Here is a 22918-nt window from a genome sequence, read left to right on the forward strand (position 1 = left end):
AAAACACGCAGGGCTTCTTTATAGCAAATTTTTGCTGATGTGGAATAATTTATCCGCCAGAGACGCTCTAGTTTTTTGCAATGACTTTTTTCAGCCAATAGCTCAGTCGAGAACCATGGGGCCGAGGGGGATTCTCTGCGTGATGTAGCAATTTTTGCAGGCGCGATAGTATCCAGCGAATTACCTATCCAGAAATTTAGAGCCACGGCGTCCGAGTTCACATCTGATGACAGAGTTGGAGTAGTGGCTGAGAGAGCAGGACAGAGAGTCTCTGCTGATATGTTGGCCCAGTTTCTGCGAACATAGGATCGTCTCCCTTTTGTCTGGTGGTGGGAAGGGAAGGAGAAAGAAAAAGGGATTAAGAAGTGATCCGTCCAAAGCAGTGGTTGTGCGGTTTTGGCTGAACAGTCCGGGATATTGGAGAATATCAGGTCCAACGTGTGGCCTGCCTTATGCGTTGGTTCCGAGATAATTTGGAATAGGTTCGCCGCTTCCAGAGTAGAAATAAGTTGGGTGGCTAGGGGGCAGTCTGGGCTGTCAATGTGAACATTGAAATCGCCAACTGCAATAAAATGGGGGTGAACTATTGAGCTTTGGACTATAAGGTCCATTAGTTCGGCAGTATAGTTGGTAAGGCAATCCGGGGGCCGATAGATGATCAGGCCGGCTAGAGACAAATGGGGGTTTATTTGAAAACAGAAATGAAGCCCCTCAATGCCTGGGATGGAGGTAGGCGTTGAGGAGGATAGTGTATATTTGTCTTTAAAAATAATCGCTACCCCACCGCCCTTTTTATCATTTTCTCTGTTTGAGACGCTCATTTTGTAGCCTGGTGGGACAGCCAGTGAGATAGAAGCTACACTGTCCACAGACAGCCATGTTTCTGTAAGAAATAGAGCGTCCCAATCACCAACATTACACTAAGCCAGATTCTTCCCCAGAAAGTGTCTTTAACATTCAGACATTCTCTCTCCATGAGAGATTCATTAGTGAGGAGCAGCCCGGAGGATACTCAGGCTCTTACCCGCTAATAAACCAAGACAGGATTTTTCAAATGCAGCTCTTGTAGAGCCTGTAAATTTGGAGTTATCATAATTAACTTCACCACTGCATTTAGCGACGTACCCGTTAAATTCAGAGGTCACTACACTTGTAGAACAGAATATCCAGTATACGTGTTAGAGTGCCCATGTGGGTTAAAATACGTGGGGAGCACCAAACTCCAAGTTTACAGCAGAAACTTGCAACATAGGGGCTGCAGTAAACTCAGATCCAAGTTACCCGGTGGTCAGGCATTTTTAACTGATACATCAGAACATCATAAGGGAACTCAAATACTTTGTGATTGGACTGGTTACTACACCAAGAAGAGGAGGTAACAGAAATTATTATTAAGGCAATCGGAATCATAATTTATAATGGAACTTGGCACCAAAATGCCGAAAGGATTAAACACTAGGGAGGATCTCCACTACTTTTTTTTAAATGGGGTTTTACATAATATCCAGTATAAGCCATCAGCTAGTTTAATTAAGGAGTTGCATATATTAAAGTGATGTCCTACTTCCCAAGTGAATACCCGTAGATTAATCATACTTCTGTGATGTCCCCGATTGTTGACAAAGGTTTTTCTCTCCCGCCACGGGCAGTATAGTATGTGTATAATTTGTATAGAGAAATTTTACCTTGCATTAGCACTATGACACTTTAGGTATTGCATACCTGCGATGTGCACTACTGTGATATTACCATACACGAGGCTTTGTGGCGTTATAAGGCTGGTTCAGATAAACACAAGCAATTTATTGCACAGCAGCACTTTTTCAAACACTTCGCACTTCATAGGGAGAGTGCAATTAGGCGCACATAACACTTTAAGAGGTGCATGTAGCACAATATTTAGAAAACACAATTGTAATAGGCTAAACCAATTGCGATAATTATGAACTTAAAAAAATCTAGAGATGCAATTGTTGTTTTCACCCAGTATGATTATAAATGTATCCCGATTCTTATTTTAAACTGATTGAAGTAATTACCATATTTTTGTTGGCATCTGTGTAGATATTGATACTTGTAAGGATTATCCAACCGTGTCACAGGAGCATTATACTGGAATATGAAGAAACTGCATGTGATTAGCTCAAGTAAATCTTGTGTCCCAAGTAGAACAATTGTTAGCCAAATATTGTGGTAATGTTATATTTAAATTTTGCATTCTTGGATTTGTAACTTATTAAAGACTTGGGATAGTCTGTTTTTATATATATTCAATTAATGTGCATCAGTGATTATCAAGGATATATAAGGGGTAGAAAAATGCAGGGTTGCCATGTGATCAATACCGCGATGTAGCAGTGGTCATGGCAGATGTCTTGTGAAGTCCGTTTCATTTGGGAAATGAAGCCTGAATAAAGCACTTTTTGTATTAAACAACGTGGAGTGGTCAGTACCTGTTTAGCTGCAGTGGTAATCCCAGCAAACACAACATCAACATCACCTATACGGGTTTAAAACCTTGTTATAACTGCAGTAACTGCAATAATTGCATTCCTGGTAATACCATCAATCATCCTATGAAAGGACATTCGATTAAACTTAAGGTGAATGCGACCTGCAACAGTAGTAATGTCATTTATCTATTGAAGTGTCCATGCGGCAAATGTTACGTTGGCCATACTGAAAGAAAGATCTGTGCTAGGATCTTAGAACACAAGAGTAACATTCGCACCCAGAATCTTAAGTCCACTGTTGCCACCCATTTCATGGAGAACAGTGGTCCATAGGATTAAGTTTTCACAAAGACAAATGCAAATATAGACTCCAATTAGTACTATATTGACCAGTTTTTCAGTACCCAGCCGGGCCTGAAATTTTATTTCAAATATAAGCAAGTTTAAAAGACCATCAAGGAGGTCTAATGCGACAGTTGATAGGGTACAAGCCTTGTACCTATCCAAAAGTACACTCAAAAAGAATTCAAGGGTAGGAAGAGAGCAAGGAAAAGAGGGTAAAGAATATCAGGCAAAAAGAACATTGGAGCCAATTGTCCCTTGCATCAATAGCATATTAGCAAGGCAAGTTCAGACAACCAATTCATGTAACAGTGTAGACACAATGGGAAAGTTACAGAATCGGAGTAAGTGTCGACGGCGTTTCGATCCCCGGCTCCTAGTGAACTGGGATCATCATCAGGACTTTAACAATGTATTGCCTGTATGTGCTTTTTAAAACCTTTCAGAGCGATCTTCAGCAGCCTCCTGAGAGTTTAGGAGAAATAGTGGGATGGAGGGCTGGTGCCTCGATGTCCTATTCCGGTAGGTTTTAGGGTTGCTGCCATAAGTTCCTATCTTGTGTTGGATAACGCTTGAAAGGATTCAAGAATCACGGACCTATATAGTGTATATTCAGACCTCTTGAGGGTATACACTTTGGTTTTCAGAGTCTTAGCACAGATAATACGGAAGTATTATCGTGAAGTCGGCGTACCGCCACTGTGCACACCGCCTGCAGCTTACTCGGATCGCGAGTGAAGGAGTATTAACTCTGTGCTAAGACTCTGAAAACCAAAGTGTATACCCTCAAGAGGTCTGAATATACACTATATAGTTCCGTGATTCTTGAATCCTTTCAAGCGTTATCCAACACAAGATAGGAACTTATGGCAGCAACCCTAAAACCTACCGGAATAGGACATCGAGGCACCAGCCCTCCATCCCACTATTTCTCCTAAACTCTCAGGAGGCTGCTGAAGATCGTTCTGAAAGGTTTTAAAAAGCACATACAGGCAATACATTGTTAAAGTCCTGATGATGATCCCAGTTCACTAGGAGCCGGGGATCGAAACGCCGTCGACACTTACTCCGATTCTGTAACTTTCCCATTGTGTCTACACTGTTACATGAATTGGTTGTCTGAACTTGCCTTGCTAATATGCTATTGATGCAAGGGACAATTGGCTCCAATGTTCTTTTTGCCTGATATTCTTTACCCTCTTTTCCTTGCTCTCTTCCTACCCTTGAATTCTTTTTGAGTGTACTTTTGGATAGGTACAGGCTTGTACCCTATCAACTGTCGCATTAGACCTCCTTGATGGTCTTTTAAACTTGCTTATATTTGAAATAAAATTTCAGGCCCGGCTGGGTACTGAAAAACTGGTCAATATAGTACTAACTGGAGTCTATATTTGCATTTGTCTTTGTGAAAACTGAATCCTATGGACCACTGTTTTTCATAATAATGGATTGCCCAAGGTCCCTAGGTACTGATTGGGTCCCCCTTGTTTTTTGAAAATATACCCATTTCATGGAGAACAGACACACTGTGGCTCAACTCAAATATCAAATATTGGAACAAGTTCAAATCACGTTCAACAACAAGAACACCCTACTAAAAACGAGAGAACTTCTGGATCCGTTTCCTATCCACGATGGTGCCCCATGGGCTCAATGACCGCATGGAATTCCTTTGTAACTTGTCCTTATTTTGTTTTCTATCTTTCTCTTATTTCCCAGTTTCTAACCGTATTTCTGCATGTTCCTTTCTTCTATAACTCGCCTCACTCTGTGCACATTATAGGTCCTTCATTTTACTTTGGATACACTCCATCATGGCGACTCTTTAGGCTCGCCCTGCGATTGCAGGCCAAAGGCCTGCTGTCGCAGAGCGAGACTATTGTTATCATTCCGCCTTTCAAGGACTGAAAGGGAGAGGACAACAGACTGTCACGCGCACGCAGCAGCCTGCCGGGATCAGGTCGCGCGCGTCAACGCGCGCTCCGATTCCGGCAGGCTTTTCACAACACATGCACAACACACATACAACACCCATACAGACCCCCACGCACGCACACACATACACAGAGAACCCCCCGGCGCTTACACACACATCACCTACCTCGTCTCGGCGTCTTCGTGCTCCCTTACCCCCGCTCCTCTGGCCGATTGTGCTCTGTGAACGTGCACGTCTCCGGAAGACGTGCTGCCCCCAGCTTGGTTTTTTGGATCCATTTCGCGGCCGACGCAACTAAACGCTGACGTCTTGTTAATCGTTCTCATTGCCCCAACCTGCCACTTAACATCCCCGTGCAGTCCCCTACCCCCACCACCACCTCGTAATGTAGAGCACTGGGATTTATTAAGGCAGTCGCACTGCAGGCCCAATACGTTCTCACCGCCTTCTCTGCATCGGAGAGGACATGGCACCAGCTAAAGAAACAATAGCATAAACTGGAACGGAATTGGTGGTAGATTTCCACATTGCCTTGTGTGCACTGATCGTAAACATGCAGTAAAAATGCTGCGGTTCATTTTCAGGTCTGTAGCCCTTAAATCTTCTTTAGAGAAATTATCCTGCGCCACACCCTCCATCACTGCTTGTTATTTTTAATCCTTTGGCGCCCTTTGCCGTCACTTTTAATGAGCATTTTCCTGTCTCAGCTCAATGACCAATTCATCAACAGCGCGCTTTATCTTTCACAAACGCTTGCTCGGTAGCCCTCTCTTACCCCACTTCTCCTCTCTCCTTCCAGGCACCTTGTCCCTCCCTAATTGCCCCCTCTCCTTTCAGGCTTCTCGTTCCGCCCTCACTGCTCCAGTCTCTCTCCAGGTTTCTTGTCCTCTCATGCTGCTCTCTTCCTCCTCTAGGCCTCATGTCCCTTCTCTGCTCCTCTCTTTTCCTCCTGGCCTCTCGTCCTTCCCCCTCTCTCGTCCCTCCCTTGTTGCTCTGCTCTCGATCCAGGATTCCTGTCGCTCACTCGTTGCTCCCTTCTCCCTCCAGGCTTCTCATCCTCCCCTGCTGCTCTCTTCTCACTCCAGGCCTCTTGTCCCCCCTCTGCAGCTCCCCACTCCCTCCAGGCCTCTCGTCCCTCCCGTCTCCCTCCAAGCCGCTGGTCTCTCTCTTGTTGCTCGTCTCTCCCTCCAGGCTTCTCATCCCTCTCTTGTTGCTCCCCTCTCCCTCCAGGCTTCTTGTCTTCCCATGCTGCTTGTCCTCCCATGCTACTCTCTTCTCCCTCCAGGCCTCTCGTCATTTCCTTCTCCCTCCAGGCTTCTCATCCCTCCCTTGTTGCTCCCCTCCCCCTCTGCTTAATTTGAGCCGGTGGTTGCCGCACCCAGGATAATGTGCAGCATGGATAAATACTAATAAGGTCCCAAAGGCGAGACTGATTGCATTGCAAATGCTTGTTTTCTCTATCTATTCACACTCCACCTGATCTTGCACTACTTCATGTTTCAGTCCGCTTTCTATGTTTGCTTGCACTGGATGCTTTAATCCCTGGTTACCAGCGGCCTCGCGGCTGATCTTCTCCGCTCGGAACTCCGCGGAGTTTGAGCGTAGTCTCGCTCATGTAAGTACCCTTCTGGGGACTGTATAGTTATTACCCTTGCTGGCTTTACCTGGTTCTTAGTGCTTGTTTAACCGTTATTTTCACTGTCACGTTCACATTATGCTTATGCGTTTCACAGTTGCTTGTCTGCTAGTCACTCCTCATTTTACGCGGTATTCGATTTTAGTTACACTTTGTTTTTACACCATAGGTGACTCTAGGCTACCTTGTCATTTCATTCATTCTTTGGATGTCACGTACTCTACTTGTTTTTATCTTAGGTTTATGATCAGATATTTACTTATACACTGGGAGTATTTTGTATTGATGTTTATATTTTGAGAGATGTCGAATTTCAGTGATTCGTGTTATGTTCTGATTTTCCTGTAGAGTAATCCCCTGACGAAGGGCTCCGCCCGAAATGCTTCGGGATGTGTGATGATGGTTTTGTAACATATCAGTTTTAGAGACATGCTTGGAATACAGTTATCCTTATGATTTGAATCAATGACATTTCTTCAATATGTTCAAATAAACCTTGAAATATGGATAACTTCGACTGCCGCATGAACTTGTTATTACCCTTTTGCTTATGGAATTAGACCGGTTGGTCCTCCCTGTTGTGCTCAGAGGCGTTCTCTCCCTAGACGGGGGAGCTGTATATTAGATCCTTACTTCTCACTGCCTGGCCAGACAGTGATTTCCTCTTGCAGCACACCTCAACACGTTACAATCCTCTACCACAGATTAAATTTGCTGTGCGAGTTCCCTTTCATAATTGTAATCTGTTGTGTGCCAGGATTGTGTTGTGTGTGTGTATATATATATATATATATATATATATATATATATATATATATATACTCACTGAAAAAACCATAGGTTTCACACCAGTTCTAGTTAGGTGGAAATTTTACTCGCATAAAACCATTGAAATTCCCACGTTATAGTTAGTTGGACTCACTATAACTTGCGTGTGCAATGCACTGCTGTTGACGTCACATATTACATCACTCATGACATGGTCAGTGACATCACTCATGACATCACTAATGACATCTCAAATGACGTTTCTGTGCTTAAGACCCGTTTTGGCCCCTCCTGGACCTTGATACACATACGTACATGCTACACCTACATATCTGGGCTAGGTACATTTAGGCAAATTACGTACAGAGCGCATTGTAGGAGTAATCTAATGCAACTTTTTCATCAGAACTGTATACGCTCATCTTCTTAGCTCTATGGTAGAAATATATCTGCTGTTTACTATATTAGTACTTGCGATTTCTTTTATATGCTTCGGTATCCGGATTGTTGCAGCACATATGTTTTACACCAGACCGACACTGGACCAATAAATACTTATTGCAACATCCTAACCGCCATCCTGTGTATTTTCTGAGAATAAGTAAGCATGAGTGACTGGGTGAAAAGTACTGTACTGTTTTCCACGATCCCAGAGCTTTTGGGGTTGTTGTGTTGACTTGAGCTGGATTGGTTGACAGTTTGTCTGGTCTGTGATCATAAAATGATGTTTTGTTATAGTGGCACGTGTGTGTTATATCAAGCATAGAACCATATGTTAATATTGGACATTACGATGTCGATGTACAAAATGATATATGTACATATAAAAACAAACTTGCATTCTGCTGTTGAATTTACCCTATGTGACTCAATCCAGAGTCAGAAATACGTGGTTAGGCAGGCCCTACCACCTAGGCCTCAAGCAAATGATTGATAGATCGCAGGTGGAGGGAGGGCAGTTAACCCGTAGACAGAAAGCACGCATCGGAAAGCCCAGATCGATCCAACAGATGGGACGCAAAACCACAAATGTTTCAGGAGATTGGCCCCAGTAAAACACAGTTTGCCAGAGCGGTGCACTTTCTAAAAAAAAAAAAAAAGTCAGATCCCACACTAAAGGGTCTATTATACTAGCGGGTGGATCGCCACCACCCGTATGGGGGTGGCGATCCGCCCGCCATTACATGCCGCACTCCTCCCATTTCCCCCCAGCCATATTACGATGGCGGAGGGGACCCCAGCGGACGGAAAGACCGTTTGCCGGTTTTATGGTGGCGGTGTCTTCCAGACACGACCTATATTACAATACAGGCGGAGTAGTGTCTTTCCATGGCGGCATTGCCGCCAGGGAAAGGTATGCAGTGCCTGAATGTCGGGCCTGTTGTCGGCCCCCAAGGTGTGGGGGGGGGGGGGGGGGGGTAGGGGGTGCACATGGGGGGTACCTACGATACCTCCCTGCATTTGCATGCACAATGTGGCAGGCACTGCGCAGTGCCTGCCACGTTGTGCATGCAAATGCACAAGTTGCATCCAGGGCATTGTGGCGGGCGGCGCTGTGAGTACCGTCCGCCACAATGTTGTGGAAGGGGTATGCCACCGCTGTGGCATCCTGATTGCCGGTGCGGGACCGCCGCACCACTGGCGGCTGGTCCCAGTACCACAGGGGTGTTCGCCCGCCATCCTGATAGACCCCAATGTTAGGAACACACAGCCAATCAGAACACAGCATGTACATTACATGCTGTGATCACGCGCTCTTCATGGCAGACATCTGGACACGTACCCACTGGCCCTACAGTATGTTCACACAAGGACAAAGCCTGCCAGCGCTTCTTATCAAACCCCTGATTTATAGCACCATGATTAGGCCTAAATTATGATCACCAAAGAAATGCATAAATAGTTTTATGATGCTTCATATAAAGTATAAAATAACGTCCGAAACCAAAGTGCTTTACAACAGTTTTCAGACCCCGACAATTACCGGATCTCTCGGCTGCTGCGTTTAATTAAACAACTGTTCTTGTTGTGCCAAACGCCTCTTGTCTTTCATTTTTTAAAGTTAATTCATATTCAAGTAACAAATAACATCATTCATGAACCCCAACAAACACAAATAATCAACACAATGATTTTTACCTTTATAGCTCTTCACCACCTCGGGGCACTGAATCCTCAATTTGTTGCACCTGTAACACACAAATCATCTTTAAATTAAAGAGCAATAACAGCTACAGGAACAAAGGATGAACGTCCGCTTAAGACCTGCGTTTGAAGTAAGATTCAGTATTAAGTGGGAGACACTGCTTATACACAACAGTCAAAGCTCTAACGATATCAAAAAGTGCCTTTCATATTTAATGACAGGATGTGGAGGCTCTAAGGCGGATAGCTCAGTGAGATCAGGGTGCATCAAGGGAGGCCGCGGAGGGCCAAAGTGTGGGTCTTTTAAGCACAATGGTTCGCTCAGTGAGAACAGGGCTAACAGGTTACATCTGCTCCAGGTGGGGTATATTCTAAAGACATAATAAATACCTTGTTAATTGGGGTCGTGTCTATACCGACCATCACCCACACAAAGTGATTTTATGGATATTCAACACTAACACTTTGCGTGAGCTCAGTGGTGGCATTCACACTGCAGCAGTGAGACCCGCTCATTACAGAGAGGAGGATAATAAACCAGCCTTACCTGCTCAGGGTGCTTCTGACATCCTGCAAAACAGAGAAACAAACAGAGAAATCAGATTCCACAGAAGAGGTCAAAATGTGGAAATATTTTTAGGAGGGAACACTCAAAAGTTAAGACAGTCTGTAATATTGTGAATGGGGAAGCATGACAGCACAGGGTATGGGATACCATGACTAAGCACAGAACGTGACATTCTGAAAGTGCTCCCATCACATGGCAGAAACTGATATCCTTACTGGGAATCACAAACCATAACACAGTCTGATCATATGAATGGGGTCATGTTACGCATTGTATGATGTTTCCAACATCAATAGAAACATCAAATCAATTTGAAAAGTGAGTTGATAAGTTGTATGGGAGTGTGTGCGGTGCATCTTTGTACATTAAGGAATTATGGGGTATATCAAGACAGGCGATAATATTATTGCTGCTTTATGGGTAGAAAACTGCTGATAAAGCGGCGATGTTATCGCCCGTCTTGATAATATGCCCCTATTTTTGTCTGTTAAACGTTTTATAGTAGTAAATGTGTTTTGCATTAATGCATGCTGTTATGTTTTTTTTGTCTAATATCAGTTTGTGCGTCTCCGTACATTAAGGGATAATGAGCCACATTAATAAAGGGCGATACATTATCGCCACTTTTATAGACCGGAAACTGCCGGTAAAGCGGTGATAATAGTCTTGATAATATATCCTTGTGAATTGCCATGGAAGCCCAGGTTAACACTAGAACCTGGGCTGCTTTGGGAATTTACAAGGGCCTATTATCAAGCCCATTATTGCTGCTTTAGCGGCAGTTTCCTGCCGATAAAAGCGGCGATAATGTAACGCCCTTTACTGATATGGCATTGACGGGCATATCATCAAGGACCGGTGTTAAAATTAGACGTTTTATGCTCAGGAAACTGCTGATAAAAAGGCGAAAATGGTCTTGATAATACGCCCTTGTTAATTCCCATAGAAGCCCGTGTTCTGGTATTAACATGGGCTTCTATGGGAATTAACAAGGGCGTATTATCAAACCCAGACGCGGCCCCTGGAGGGAGTTGCGGTGGGACAGGCAGGGGAGGGGCAGTGTGGGGGGTGATAAACAACCGAATCTGTAAGATTGTAGGCAAGTAAACAATTAAATTAATAAAACGAATTTCGGGCCATATTATCAACATAATTTATCGCCTTATCACCGCTTTTATCGGCAGGAAACTGCCAATAAAGCGGCGATAATGGCCTTGATAATATGCCCTTGTGAATTCCCATAGCAGCCCAGGTTAACACCAGAACCTGGGCTGCTATGGGAATTTACAAGGGCCTATTATCAAGCCATTATCGCCGTTTTATCAGCAGTTCCCTGCCGATAAAAGCGGAGATAATGTATCGCCTTATGTTGTTGATAATATGCTCCTTTGTTGCGTGCCCTGCATCGCATTTTGCGATGCAGGGCGCGCTATGAAATACGGGACAAATGATCAAGGACCAGTGTTAAAATTATCGCTGTTTTATCGTATTCGCAGGGTATGCGGAGACTGAGTAGCAACTATGGTGCGATCACTCTCACTGTCAAATCAGAGCACAGGCGCGCTGTGAGAATAGATAGAAGTGGTCACTTAATGGAGATACGGCTTATTGTGCGATGTTAGCAGGCATCGCTTACATGATTACGGTAACTGAGCATGTGGTTTGCTATAAAAAAAAGTTGTGTTTACTCCTCTGTATGGGAAGCTGGATGTTTCCATCTGGCCATTGATTCCAACCTTGAAAGAAGAGTCCACCAAATGAGCCGTATAAGAGCGCTATTGTCTCAAAAAGAGGTCGCTGTTACATACGCTACAGAAACATTTGTCCTTCATGTAGCAAACACCCGTGAGGTCATGAGTGATGTAATATATGAGGTCATCAGCAGTGAGTTGCGGGGGCGCGAGTTATAGTTAGGTGAACTAACTATAACGGGGAATTTCAAAGGTTTTGTATGAGTGAAATGTCCAGCCAACTATAACGTGCGAAACCTATGGTGTTTTCAGTGAATTTCTAAGGTTTTTTAAATGCTAATTCCCAACTATAAAGTGTGTGAAACCTATGGTTTTTTCAATGAATTTCTAAGGTTTTTTTAAATGATAATTCCCAACTATAACGTATGTGAAACCTATGGTTTTCAGTGAATATATATATTTCTCCTTTTGTGAAAAATGATGCTATTGGAAAGAAAAAGGTGCAATGTTTGGGTATGCTCCACTCACACTTTTGCAATTGTTAATTTTATGGTCACTTCGAAAGATTGGTCTTAAGATTGAGCATACTTTATGACTAAGGGAACAATACAGAGTTCGGTGAAAACTATATCACAATGGTTCTGGTCTCTTTGTTAAAAACATGAGACAGTCTGATACTCTAATAAAAGTCAAAGACAATGTTTTCACACAATATTCTGAAAAGATTCGCATAAACCAGCACATTCTACGTTTTTCTGAATGAGGCCACATCTCAGTCTGTGATATTGTAAATAGGGTTGCATGACCCCGGATGTCTGTAATATTCTAATCAGTGTCGCATTACCCCGATACACAGTGAATTTCATATAATATTACAAAATATGAATTATTCCCATCCATAAAAGATGTTGATCTTCTAGGTGATATCCCAACCACTGAGAAGTACATCGCCCCTTCCAGGGTGAATTCTGCCTTGTGGAGCCATCAGCAAAAATGTGTGTTGACTGAGAAGCAGTGCAAGGAAAGTGAGTCATAAGCTGGTGGAGATACTGCATCTACCTCGACACAAGAATACAGCTCACTGAGCAGAATGGGCACTAGAAGAGTGACCTGCAGGAGCAGGCATGAACAGAAGGAGCATTCGAAAAGTGCTCTAAGAATGGACAAACAAAACAGATGATGGACCGAATGTGGATCAATGTCACACATTCAACCCAGTCCAAAGATCTGGGCCCAAATCCATCGTTTTTTTGCACTCCACACCACCCTGGGTTAGACAATGGCGATCTACAAATCAGCTCTGACCCTGTGCCCCATGGGAACAGTCCAGTCCGAACTACAAAAGCCATGTCCTTCCCAGAACGGAATCAAGCATCCGAATACCGGACCGGTTTCGAGGTAACACCTCTCATCAGCCCGGCTAGCTTGACTCCAGTGGTGTGGAGTGCCTGGGACCCGCGTCTGAGCATCCCCAGCGCACTTAGGGCGGAATTTGCAAACAAAACAGATGATGGACCGAATGTGGATCAATGTCACACATTCAACCCAGTCCAAAGATCTGGGCCCAAATCCATCGTTTTTTTTGCACTGCACACCACCCTGAGTTAGACAATGGCGATATGCAAATCAGCTCTGACCCTGTGCCCCATGGGAACAGTCCAGTCCGAACTACAAAAGCCATGTCCTTCCCAGAACGGAATCAAGCATCCGAGGACCGGACCGGTTTCGAGGTAACACCTCTCATCAGCCCGGCTAGCTTGACTCCAGTGGTGTGGAGTGCCTGGGACCCACGTCTGAGCATCCCCAGCGCACTTAGGGCGGAATTTGCAAACAAAACAGATGATGGACCAAATGTGGATCAATGTCACACATTCAACCCAGTCCAAAGATCTGGGCCCAAATCATTCGTTTTTTTGCACTCCACACCACCCTGGGTTAGACAATGGCGATATGGAGAATGGAGGCATGACCAGAAGGAGTACTAAAAGACTGCCGAAGGCAGGAGGTAAGAGCAGACAGGGTACTAAACGAGTGGCATAAGGGAGATGGTACGAGCAGAAGCGGTACTAGACAAATGACCAGCAGTAGAAGGTATGAGCAGAAGGGGTACTAGAAGAGGACGTGCAAGAGAAGGTATCAGCAGAAGGTGTTCTAGAAGAGTGCCCTGCAGGAGTAGGTGCAAGCAGAGGGGTTACGAAGAGGTAATATAAAGTTTATTAGGACAATTATACATAAACTATTCTAAACAATAAAACAACCGTACATTCTAAAATTGCCTTACGAAACCTACTGGCCACACTGAAACAGCACACCCATTCTTAAAACTCTTTTTGACCTTCAGTATAAAAACTTGTGTTCTCTCGATGTGCCAGTGGGAATTACATGTTGGACAGCAGTGCCATAGTCGCTAGCCTTTGATGTGTCACAAGGGTATTAAAAACTTAATTGCAGCAGAAATATAAAAAAATACAGTTCCTAAGTACAAGAGACAAGGAGCATTTTACATTCAGAGGACATGTACAAAATCCATTACCATTCCTAATCACATTGCACCATTTACGGGATGAAGAGGGGTTACGCCCCATTCACTTTTAAAAGGTTGTTTCGGAATCTGGGCCAAATAGGTGATGACCGTGTTCTGGCCATGTGCATTTAATGAGAGGCTTATCAAAGACTCTTCTCTTAGATAGTCCAGGTCTAAAGAAACAGCGACCTTCACATAGATTCTCTCAAAGCTAGTTTTGCCTGTTGAGAAATCTCTGGACGTGGGAGCTCACCAACAGACCACATTTCGGGCATTCAGGTACCATTTAAAGTTAATCACATTTTCCCCAAAGACCAGAACCTTGGTTTTCTCCAAATTAACTTTGAATGAGTTCTACCTGCTATACGCTGCCAGAGAATCCAGTTCTCTGCAGACCGGTCGGGGTATAATCCAGCAGATCCAAGTCGTCTACATGCAGCAGACAAGGGATATGCGGTTTCCCAACTTTGGGGGGAAACTAATTTGTTAGACTTATAGCTGCCAACAGGTCTGCAAAAGATAAACTAAAAAGTCAGTGGGGTCAGACACACCCTTGCCGGAGGCCAGTCTGTATTGTGATAACCTTCCAGATTGATCAAGCTCAGCTTGTGCCCTTGTGGAGCTTGTAGTGCACTAAGGAGTTCAGTCTGGAGCTTCCATGACTAGTTTTCCCCAGGAGTCCCCAGTATACTCTGTCAAAAGCTGTCCGGAAGTCAATAAAGCAGCAACATAGTCTTCGGTTCACTTCAAGGGCCTTCCAAATGATGGCCCAGTGAGCACAACAATGGTCTATGGTCGAGTGGCCCTCCCAAAATCAAGCGGTCCGATCTCCTGTTCATATGCCCAGTCATCCAACCGTGCAAGTAGGATTTTGGAGAACACCTTCACCGAAGGGTCAAAATGGCAGATGAGTCTCTAATGTAAGGGGTCAGAACCATCCCCCCTTTTTAAAAACTGGTTTCACTATTGAACCCCTTCATAATGGGAAAACATGGTGGCCAGTTGAAGCTATCCAACATAATAAAAGTGAGCACACCCTTGCCCATCAGTCACTATTAGACTCAATGAACACTGCCGGGATACTATCAGGACCTGCGGCTCTTGACCGCTTAATACGATCAATTACCACCCTTAATTCCTTCACAGAAAACCAGGAGGAGGTCAGATTCTTATATTTAGGACTGAATGTAAGAGGAGGCCTACCTTACAAATCACCCAAATGTGCTGCCCAGACATTCTCAACAATCATACACGTAAGGGCCCTCCCAGGTAAGCCACAAGATTAGTTTACCTTCAATATATTATCCCATTTGCTATGTTAGAAGGGGGCATTTTTGCCTTTAATGATTTGCTTGTATTGACTCTTTAGCCTTTGAAGCTCCAGTTTGAAATTACCATCCTAATGTAACCTAACTTGTTTAGCTGTCTCACCAGGCTTTTCATTCGCTGACAGGCAAAATCGAACAAGCCCTTCCCATTAATATGGCAGGCAGGCAGGGGGACCCCCCCCCCCTTCACCTTTTACGATTTACTCATATGCAGGGCAACATATTAACAAAGATTTCGATAAAACCACAAGATTCTTGTTCTTGGCTCACCAAGAAAATCTCTATGCTTTCTGTTAATTGGTTTTCTGCTAAAAGCTGAAGTTAGTTTGGGTCAAGGCGAGTTGGAAGCCTTCATGGGAAAGACACCCCCAAAAGTAGAACATTCTCCACAGACTCCTGAAAATATAAACTGTTTAAGTGGCCAGATGATCGCTTCCCCCCTATTTTGGTACTTTAAAGTCTAAATAGAAATCACACTGCAGGGAAGACCACATAGTCAATTGGCCCCTCCAAGTGACCCTGCCGAAATGTTGCTGCTTCCGGGCTGTCACTTAAAGTGACCAATCAGAGACCAGGCCATTACCAGCAGCCATTGGCTCAAATACTAAGCCTCTCACTTTGCTGAGCCAGACGGATAGAATGCTGGAGGAATATGATAACAGTCCAGTAAGTCTCTCATCTGAATGTCCGCCAGGCCAGGATAGAAACGAGCATTACAATCCCCAGCCAGCCTTATTGCTGCTTCAGAAATGACCCCTGTAACTCATGCAAACATTGATCAAAGGGCTCCAGCCAGTCATTCTCTCTGCGGTATAGTTCTCTATGAATCTATACATTTATTAGTATAAAACAGCGACAAGCATTATTGTTCCAACCAAGTTCAACCGCAGAGAGCTGCATACCACTAAACAAATTAATAACCTCCAATGTTTTATTATCACCTTGGTAGACATTAGGGTTAATACCCCGTGGAGGCTCTACCCTCCCCTCGTTTAGACCCTTTACTGTTCCTAACTACAAAGCCTTCGAGCGTTTTATCCTCTCTCAAAGACGTCTGAAGGACCAGCACAAGATAGGGTTAGATTCTTTTTGAGGTCACCGCTCCTCCTAAGACGCTCAGACCTGTGAATGTTCCAACCAAGGATTCTCGGATCCGGAGAGGATTCCTCCCTCTATGGCCCACTTGGCCAGACCTCCCACGCCCATGTATGGGGAGCTGCTTCAGGGGCAAATCTATTCCCTGCTCCCATTCTGGGACCACCTCCTGGTCTATTGATCTGTCATTTGGAAATAGCACCCTCAAATTATTGGGGCCTGTCTATCCTGCTTTACTCTCAAGTCAGCTGGCCGCACCCTATCCTGGAGATAGGATAGAATCTGAGCCAGCCCGCAATGCAGACTTTCAACTGTGTAAGGGTTTGAACCAGAGTCAAACATCCTGGGCTTCTCACCTATAGAACATCGGACCTCTGAGCCAGCGTTGGCGAGTTTCATTTCTGCTTTTGCTACAAAAAGAGCGATGCAAGGAGAGGAGAAAACCACTCGATAGTTCCCTCCCTTGCTCCAGCCCTGGAACCCCACAGAGGCTCGATCAGAGGATATCCCAGAAAGCAAAGGGATTTGCTGAGATATGTTAAGAATTTTTGGGCGATTCAGGGGGTGTCTTTTCATAGCTTATTTTCCACGACAAATGACATCCACAACAGGACATGGGGCCTCGGCGTGAAATTAGTACAGTGACAGCAGTCACTATACTCTTCATTCTGGCTCCTGGTACCATAGGTTCCTTCTCCCCGGGAGGCACTGTGGTGGCTTTACGCGCAGTCGTACAAGCTTTTGTTGGCTGGAGGCTCTTCGCTGACCGACTTCTAACGTGGGTTTTTGGGTCCTGAGAAGGAAGATCTGACGTTCCTGTAGTACCGTTTGACGGAGAGTGGGCCTTGTGGACAGTTTGGGCCACGTCACCCTTTTGTTGTGGGCACTCTTTTCTTACCTCAACCTCTCTCTCCTCTGCCCTCCCTTAGTTCTAGTGGTCTGCCTTCTTTTTATTCCTCTATACTGCTGGGAAAGATAATAGCTCATGAAGAACTTGGGAAAGGGGTGGATGTGCTGCCTCTTCCTGATTATATATCAAAGCACCCAATGTTAAACCGAGCCCCTCGAGTTTGGTAAAGCCCCTCCACCTTCTGATGTGGTAGGCCTTTAAACAAAGCCTCCCCGGGATAAGATGCCTTTGTTTCCATACCCTACCTTGCATGTAAACCCTTATCAGGACTACAAAGCTCTGTCAGAATACACTTTCAGATGCTTTGATTGGACCTCCTGGTTTGAGCGAACAACCACCAGGGTATCTATAATGCAGTGTCCTGTATTTTGCATCAACAAGGATGATGAGCCAGATGGCTGAATCTCAACAGACCTCCCCCCCCCCACCCCACCTGGGGGGGGGGGGGGACACCAGTGGTTAATGACATCAATTGGATGCCCCTGGGACGGAGGCAAAACCAGGCACCCCCTTCTTATGTCTCTTGTGTTCCTAACTCAGCCTCTTGTGCACATCCTTCTGCGCTAGCAGACATCCAGCAGTCTCAGCTGCACTTGTAAGTATATTATGAATCCATCACTAGAAGACATACAGCACTCTCGTCTGCACTAGTCGGTATATTATGAATCCATCACTAGCAGACCTAGAGCACTCTCGTCTGCACTAGTCGGTATATTATGAATCCATCACTAGCACACATAGGGCCTTCTCAGCAGCACTTGTTGGTATATTATGAATCCATCACTAGCACGCATAGGGCAGTCTTAGCATCACTGGTCAGTATATTATCAATCCATCACTAGCACACATGGGGCATTTTCTGCAGCACTTCTCTGTATATTGTGAATCCATTGGTGCCTAGCAGAAATACTCTTAGCAGACCGTACCTGTAGATTAGGATGGGCCCTGGACATATATGAATCACCGTAGGCTGAACTGACCTTTAAACTGGTAGGCATTAATGGCATGGACGCCTCACTGCAGGAAGAACTAACTTGCATATTGAGACATTAAAAGCAGACTATACCAGGATATTGTGAAAGTGTCATTAACATAAATGTACCCTATAGCCAGAGCTTACCTACAAGTGCCCACCTAACTGAACTTAGAGAGAAATCTTGCACTATTGACCAGGAGTTGTATTTGTTCATTACTATTATAGCCATTAAAACTAAGCGGATATTAAAATCTATGATTCGGCTACTGAAATCTTTGCTTTTTATGTGTGTTATCTTCTGGTCTGGGGTGCGTGGGGGTCGGGGGGGAGGGGGCTTAGCCGGCTGCAAGATGGCTGCACCTTGAGTGGGCTCTGCCGGCCAAGCCTTTAATCAGTCATCATCCTGCAGACCGCTTGCTAACCATTGCCTGGATACCTACCATCGCTGCTCACCTTTATACGGGGCATCTTTTGAGCCGTCTATCAAGGCCCTACGACCCGGCTGCGCTTAGTTACAGCACATTTGGGGTCCCGGGCCCTGGTTCCTGCTCGCTCAGCTGGGCCTGGCCTGCACCACCTGGAGGCTGAACATCCAACTCCTCACGTTGCGGCCACAACTTTGACATTTCAGCCAGTGAGTCCCGCGGCTGCAGGCTGAAGCGCGACAGGCTGGGAAGCGCGCTTGCCCAACCGCCCGACCGGGCATATCCTTGAAAGGACGCCCGGCGTGATTTTCAGCCTCTGCTCCATTGGGCCGGGTGAAGCAGGCGGCGCCTTCCCCCATGTCCCCCCGCTGCGGGCTGCTTCCCCCCTGTTAGCGACCTTCTCGCTCCTGGATGTGCCCACCTGGTGCCGCTGTGCCTCCGGTGCCCTGCCTCCATTCCTCCCGCCTGGGCGTCCACCAGCTGCCCATTGAGCTCTGCTGCGAAGGCTCACGACCGGAGGCTCCGCCATCCTGCGTTTTCCGGCCTAACGCTCACCTCAGCTCCGACTTGCTTCCTGTGCGGTCCGGCAGTGGCCGGTATCTCCGGCCGAGCCCCCGGCCCTTCTGCTGCTGCTGCTTTCTGTGCCGCACCACTGCGGTCTGTCTCCTCTGCCGCAGTCCCTCCCTACACCACTGGCGCGGTTGCTCTGCTTCCGCTGCCTCAGTTCACCACCCGGACCCTTCCTGTTCACAGGGAGCTTTTCTTTGCTTCGGCCCATTTTCTTTCTGCCGGCCTGAGACTGCAGTGGTTCCTGCATCTGACTGCAACTTCAGCCTGCTGCCTCTATTGACCTGAGCTTTGCGCCAGCAAAGCCATTGGAGCTGAGCTTCTTCTGCCAGGCCCCCACCTGCCTACTACATTATGCCCGGAGCTTGAATCATGCGCCCTACCTGGGAGGGTCAATGCGGCGTGGCTGGGGGCTCGCTCGCTACCCACGCGGCTCAGAACTGTGGCCTTCACCATTGCACACACAGCCCAGGCTTTGCACCTGTTGGGCATGGATCTCTCCTCCTGGCCCTTTCTCCTGTAGCAGCGATTCCCTGATCACTCTGCTACTGTGCTGGACGCGGTCTACTCTCCACACGCTCGATACCCAAATGACACTCCTTACATCTGGCAGTCATGGGTAAGGCTGACCCTAAACAGTTCTGGCTCACTTTCAAACAACGGAGACAGACACACAAGGAAGGCGCTACTGTCGACAGGGGCGACCAGCCTGCCCCCGTGAAAATGGCCGCCACACGTGACGACGACCTCAAAGCCATCATGTTGGAGGTCAAGTCAGGGGTGTCCGGGATCGCCACCCTGCTTGAACAGTTAACCTCCCGCCTGGACGTGGTCAAGACCAGGGTGGACTCACATGATAATTGCCTACTTCACGTCGAGTCTGATGTGGAGGATTCCGCCACCAAAGATCGCCATAAATGACTCCAAATGGACAAAATACTTGAACTAATCTGCTCCAAGGAGAATATGTGGAGGCCCACTCTCGTAGTAGTAACCTCCGCATTACCGGGGTGCCGGAGTCAACCAACATATCGAAGATGGAAGACTATGTGCAGCTGCTATTGCGAGAACTGTTTGGGGACGCGCTTACCCAGGTCTTCATTGTGGAGAGAGCACACAACTCCCTCGGCCTGCCCCTGGACTACCTGCTCGTCCGATCATTGCAAAAATACTAAACTTCTGGGACCGTGATGCAATCCTTCGGGCTGCCAGGGAGAGGTGGGGGGGGGGGGGGGGGAGATCTGGCATCAGGGTAACACTCCGTCTTTCTACCCTGACTACAACGTGACTTTCTGCAGTCCTGGATCGCTCTGGCCCCCACTCTTCCCACCCACGCTCCACTGCCCTCCTTCAGGCCATCCTTGCCTACAACTCGCAATATGATGTGTGGCGTCACATGTGGCCCGAGAGGGAACTTGTGCCACAGGTGCTCGTGGCTGCTGGTCCCGTATTGATCTTTGGATCACCTCTCCAGACATCCTCACCTGGCTAACTTCCATTAATAATATGGTGCGCACTCTTTCCGATCACGTGCCAGTCCAGCTTAGTATTCACTTTCCTCACTTTCCACGCCAGACCTTCACCTGGCGGCTCACCCCGAATGCTCTCTGACTGTCTTCTGTGACAAGATTCAAAACACAATATCTAACTATTTTGACCTAAATGTCGGCTCTGTAGACTCCCCATCCACTTTGTGGGAGAGTTTCAAGGCTGTGATTTGCGGCAGGTGTCTTTCTAAACAATCTGGAGTTCTTCGCTCCATCCACACCACTTTAGATAAACTAGAATCGGAGATCAGGGCTCTGGACTTGGCTCATGCCATCCACCCCAGCTCTGAGACTCTTGCTCGCCTGCTTGAAAACATTCAGAATTAGCTGAGGAGGCCAACAGGGAACTCTCCTTCCTTGGCAGAGAGGCCCGGGCTTGCTGTTTTGGTGAGAGCGATCCGCCTGGCAGGACTCTGGCCAACCTCCTTCGTCCCCTCTGTGCTGCATCGTATGTTGCGGCACTACAGGACGGCAGCCCTGCTAGAACCACCTCCCCTGAATGAATGAATGAAATGGCATTTGTAATGCGCAGCTATGCCCAATGGGCGTCAAGGCGCCTAAATCAAATATCAGACTGTCAGAGTCAGAAACAGAGCTTACTGGTATGCTTTGATAAAAAGCCAAGTTTTCAGTGACTTCCTGAAAAGGTCAAGAGAAGGCAGTGACTTAATCTCCAGGGGGAGTGAATTCCACATCTGGGGTGCCAGTATGGAAAAAGCTTTGCTCCCCCATCGAGCCCTGAGTAAATGAAGACACGCTTCATGGATTATTACACGCAACTCTACACTGCGGGCTCCGCCCCTTTCCGTGAGGACTTCAACCAATATTTTGACACCCTCGCACTTGTTTGGCTCGAAGACTATCATTGTAAATTCCTAGATGAGCCCTTCTCTAAAGAAGTACTCGCTGTGATTAATAGTTTGGCTAGTAATAAGGCTTAGACAGCCTTCCTGCTTCGTTCTGTAAGACTTTTGCTCTGCTCCTGATGCCACCATGTACAATGACTTCTTTGAAAATGGCCTCCCGCCATAGCTCCGTGAGACAATGGTAACGCTCCTTAAGCCGGACAAACCTGATTATTGCGATTCCTACTGCCCCCTTTCTCAAATTAATAAGGACAATAACATTTTCGCAAAGTTGATAGCCTCCAGTCTTCTCCTCCTCATGCCCCTCATCGCCCTTCCTGCCCAGTCCGGTTTCATTCCAGGGCGCACCGCATCCCAAAACCTCCGGACCATATTCTCTGTCCTCCATCAGGTTACTCCTAGCCTCCCTGCAGTGGCTGATCTTCGATGCCACCAAGGCATTTGACACCCTGGAGTGGCCCTTTTTCATCTATCTTCTATCATGCCTCGGCTTCAGCAACATCTTTATTCGTAAGATTCTACTACTCTACATTCGCCCTTCTGTCCGCCTTCATATCAACTGACATATTTCTTACCCCATTCTGATCGGATTCAATACCCGGCAGGGGTGCCCACTTTCCACTATGCTCTTCGCATTTACAATGGAGCCTCTCGCTGCCAGATTCCGGCAACACCACACTCAGAAGGGCATCGGCTTCTCGGCCCATGCCCTCTTGGTCTCCATGCATGCGGATGATTTTACATTGCATGTCTGCCGCCCCCAAGAAAACCTCAGCCCCCTTGTGAGCGAGATAATAAAAGTTTGGTGGATTCTCCGGCATACAGGCACTGGAGTAAGTCAGTGCTGTCCCCTCTTACAAATGCCACCAGCCATTCACCCCAGACTTCCCTATCATATGTGCCTCTGGCCCCACCCGGTATCTAGGTATTTGGCTGAGCAGAGACCCGAGTGACCTTTGGTGGGCCAATTTTGGACGTGCGGTGGACTGGCTCGAGTCCAAAATACCTCACTGGAACCGGCTCCCTCTGTCACTGGCTGGTCTTATAGCCATTGCCAAGATGGTGGTCCTCCCGAAATTTCTTTACCTCTTTTTGAATATCCCCATACCACTAACTGCCCTTTTTTTTGTAAGATCCGCAC

The 22918-nt window shown here is 46.4% G+C and overlaps 1 protein-coding gene across 1 annotated transcript in view; it reads right to left on the minus strand.

Annotated features, from left to right (window-relative positions):
* The window catches only part of LOC147659415 (E3 ubiquitin-protein ligase TRIM39-like), a 105353-nt gene that overhangs the window by 45807 nt on the left and 36628 nt on the right, over positions 1-22918 (minus strand). Inside the window, exons 4-5 of the mRNA XM_086951758.1 lie at positions 9828-9850; positions 9275-9324 (exon numbers count right to left, since the gene is read on the minus strand). Of these exons, the coding sequence (XP_086807884.1) occupies positions 9275-9324; positions 9828-9850 (73 nt within the window). The remainder of the gene's footprint in view (positions 1-9274; positions 9325-9827; positions 9851-22918) is intronic.

This window comes from Lissotriton vulgaris, unplaced genomic scaffold (assembly GCF_964263255.1).
Source record: "Lissotriton vulgaris unplaced genomic scaffold, aLisVul1.2 SCAFFOLD_3766, whole genome shotgun sequence".
In the NCBI taxonomy this organism is placed as follows: Eukaryota; Metazoa; Chordata; class Amphibia; order Caudata; family Salamandridae; genus Lissotriton; species Lissotriton vulgaris.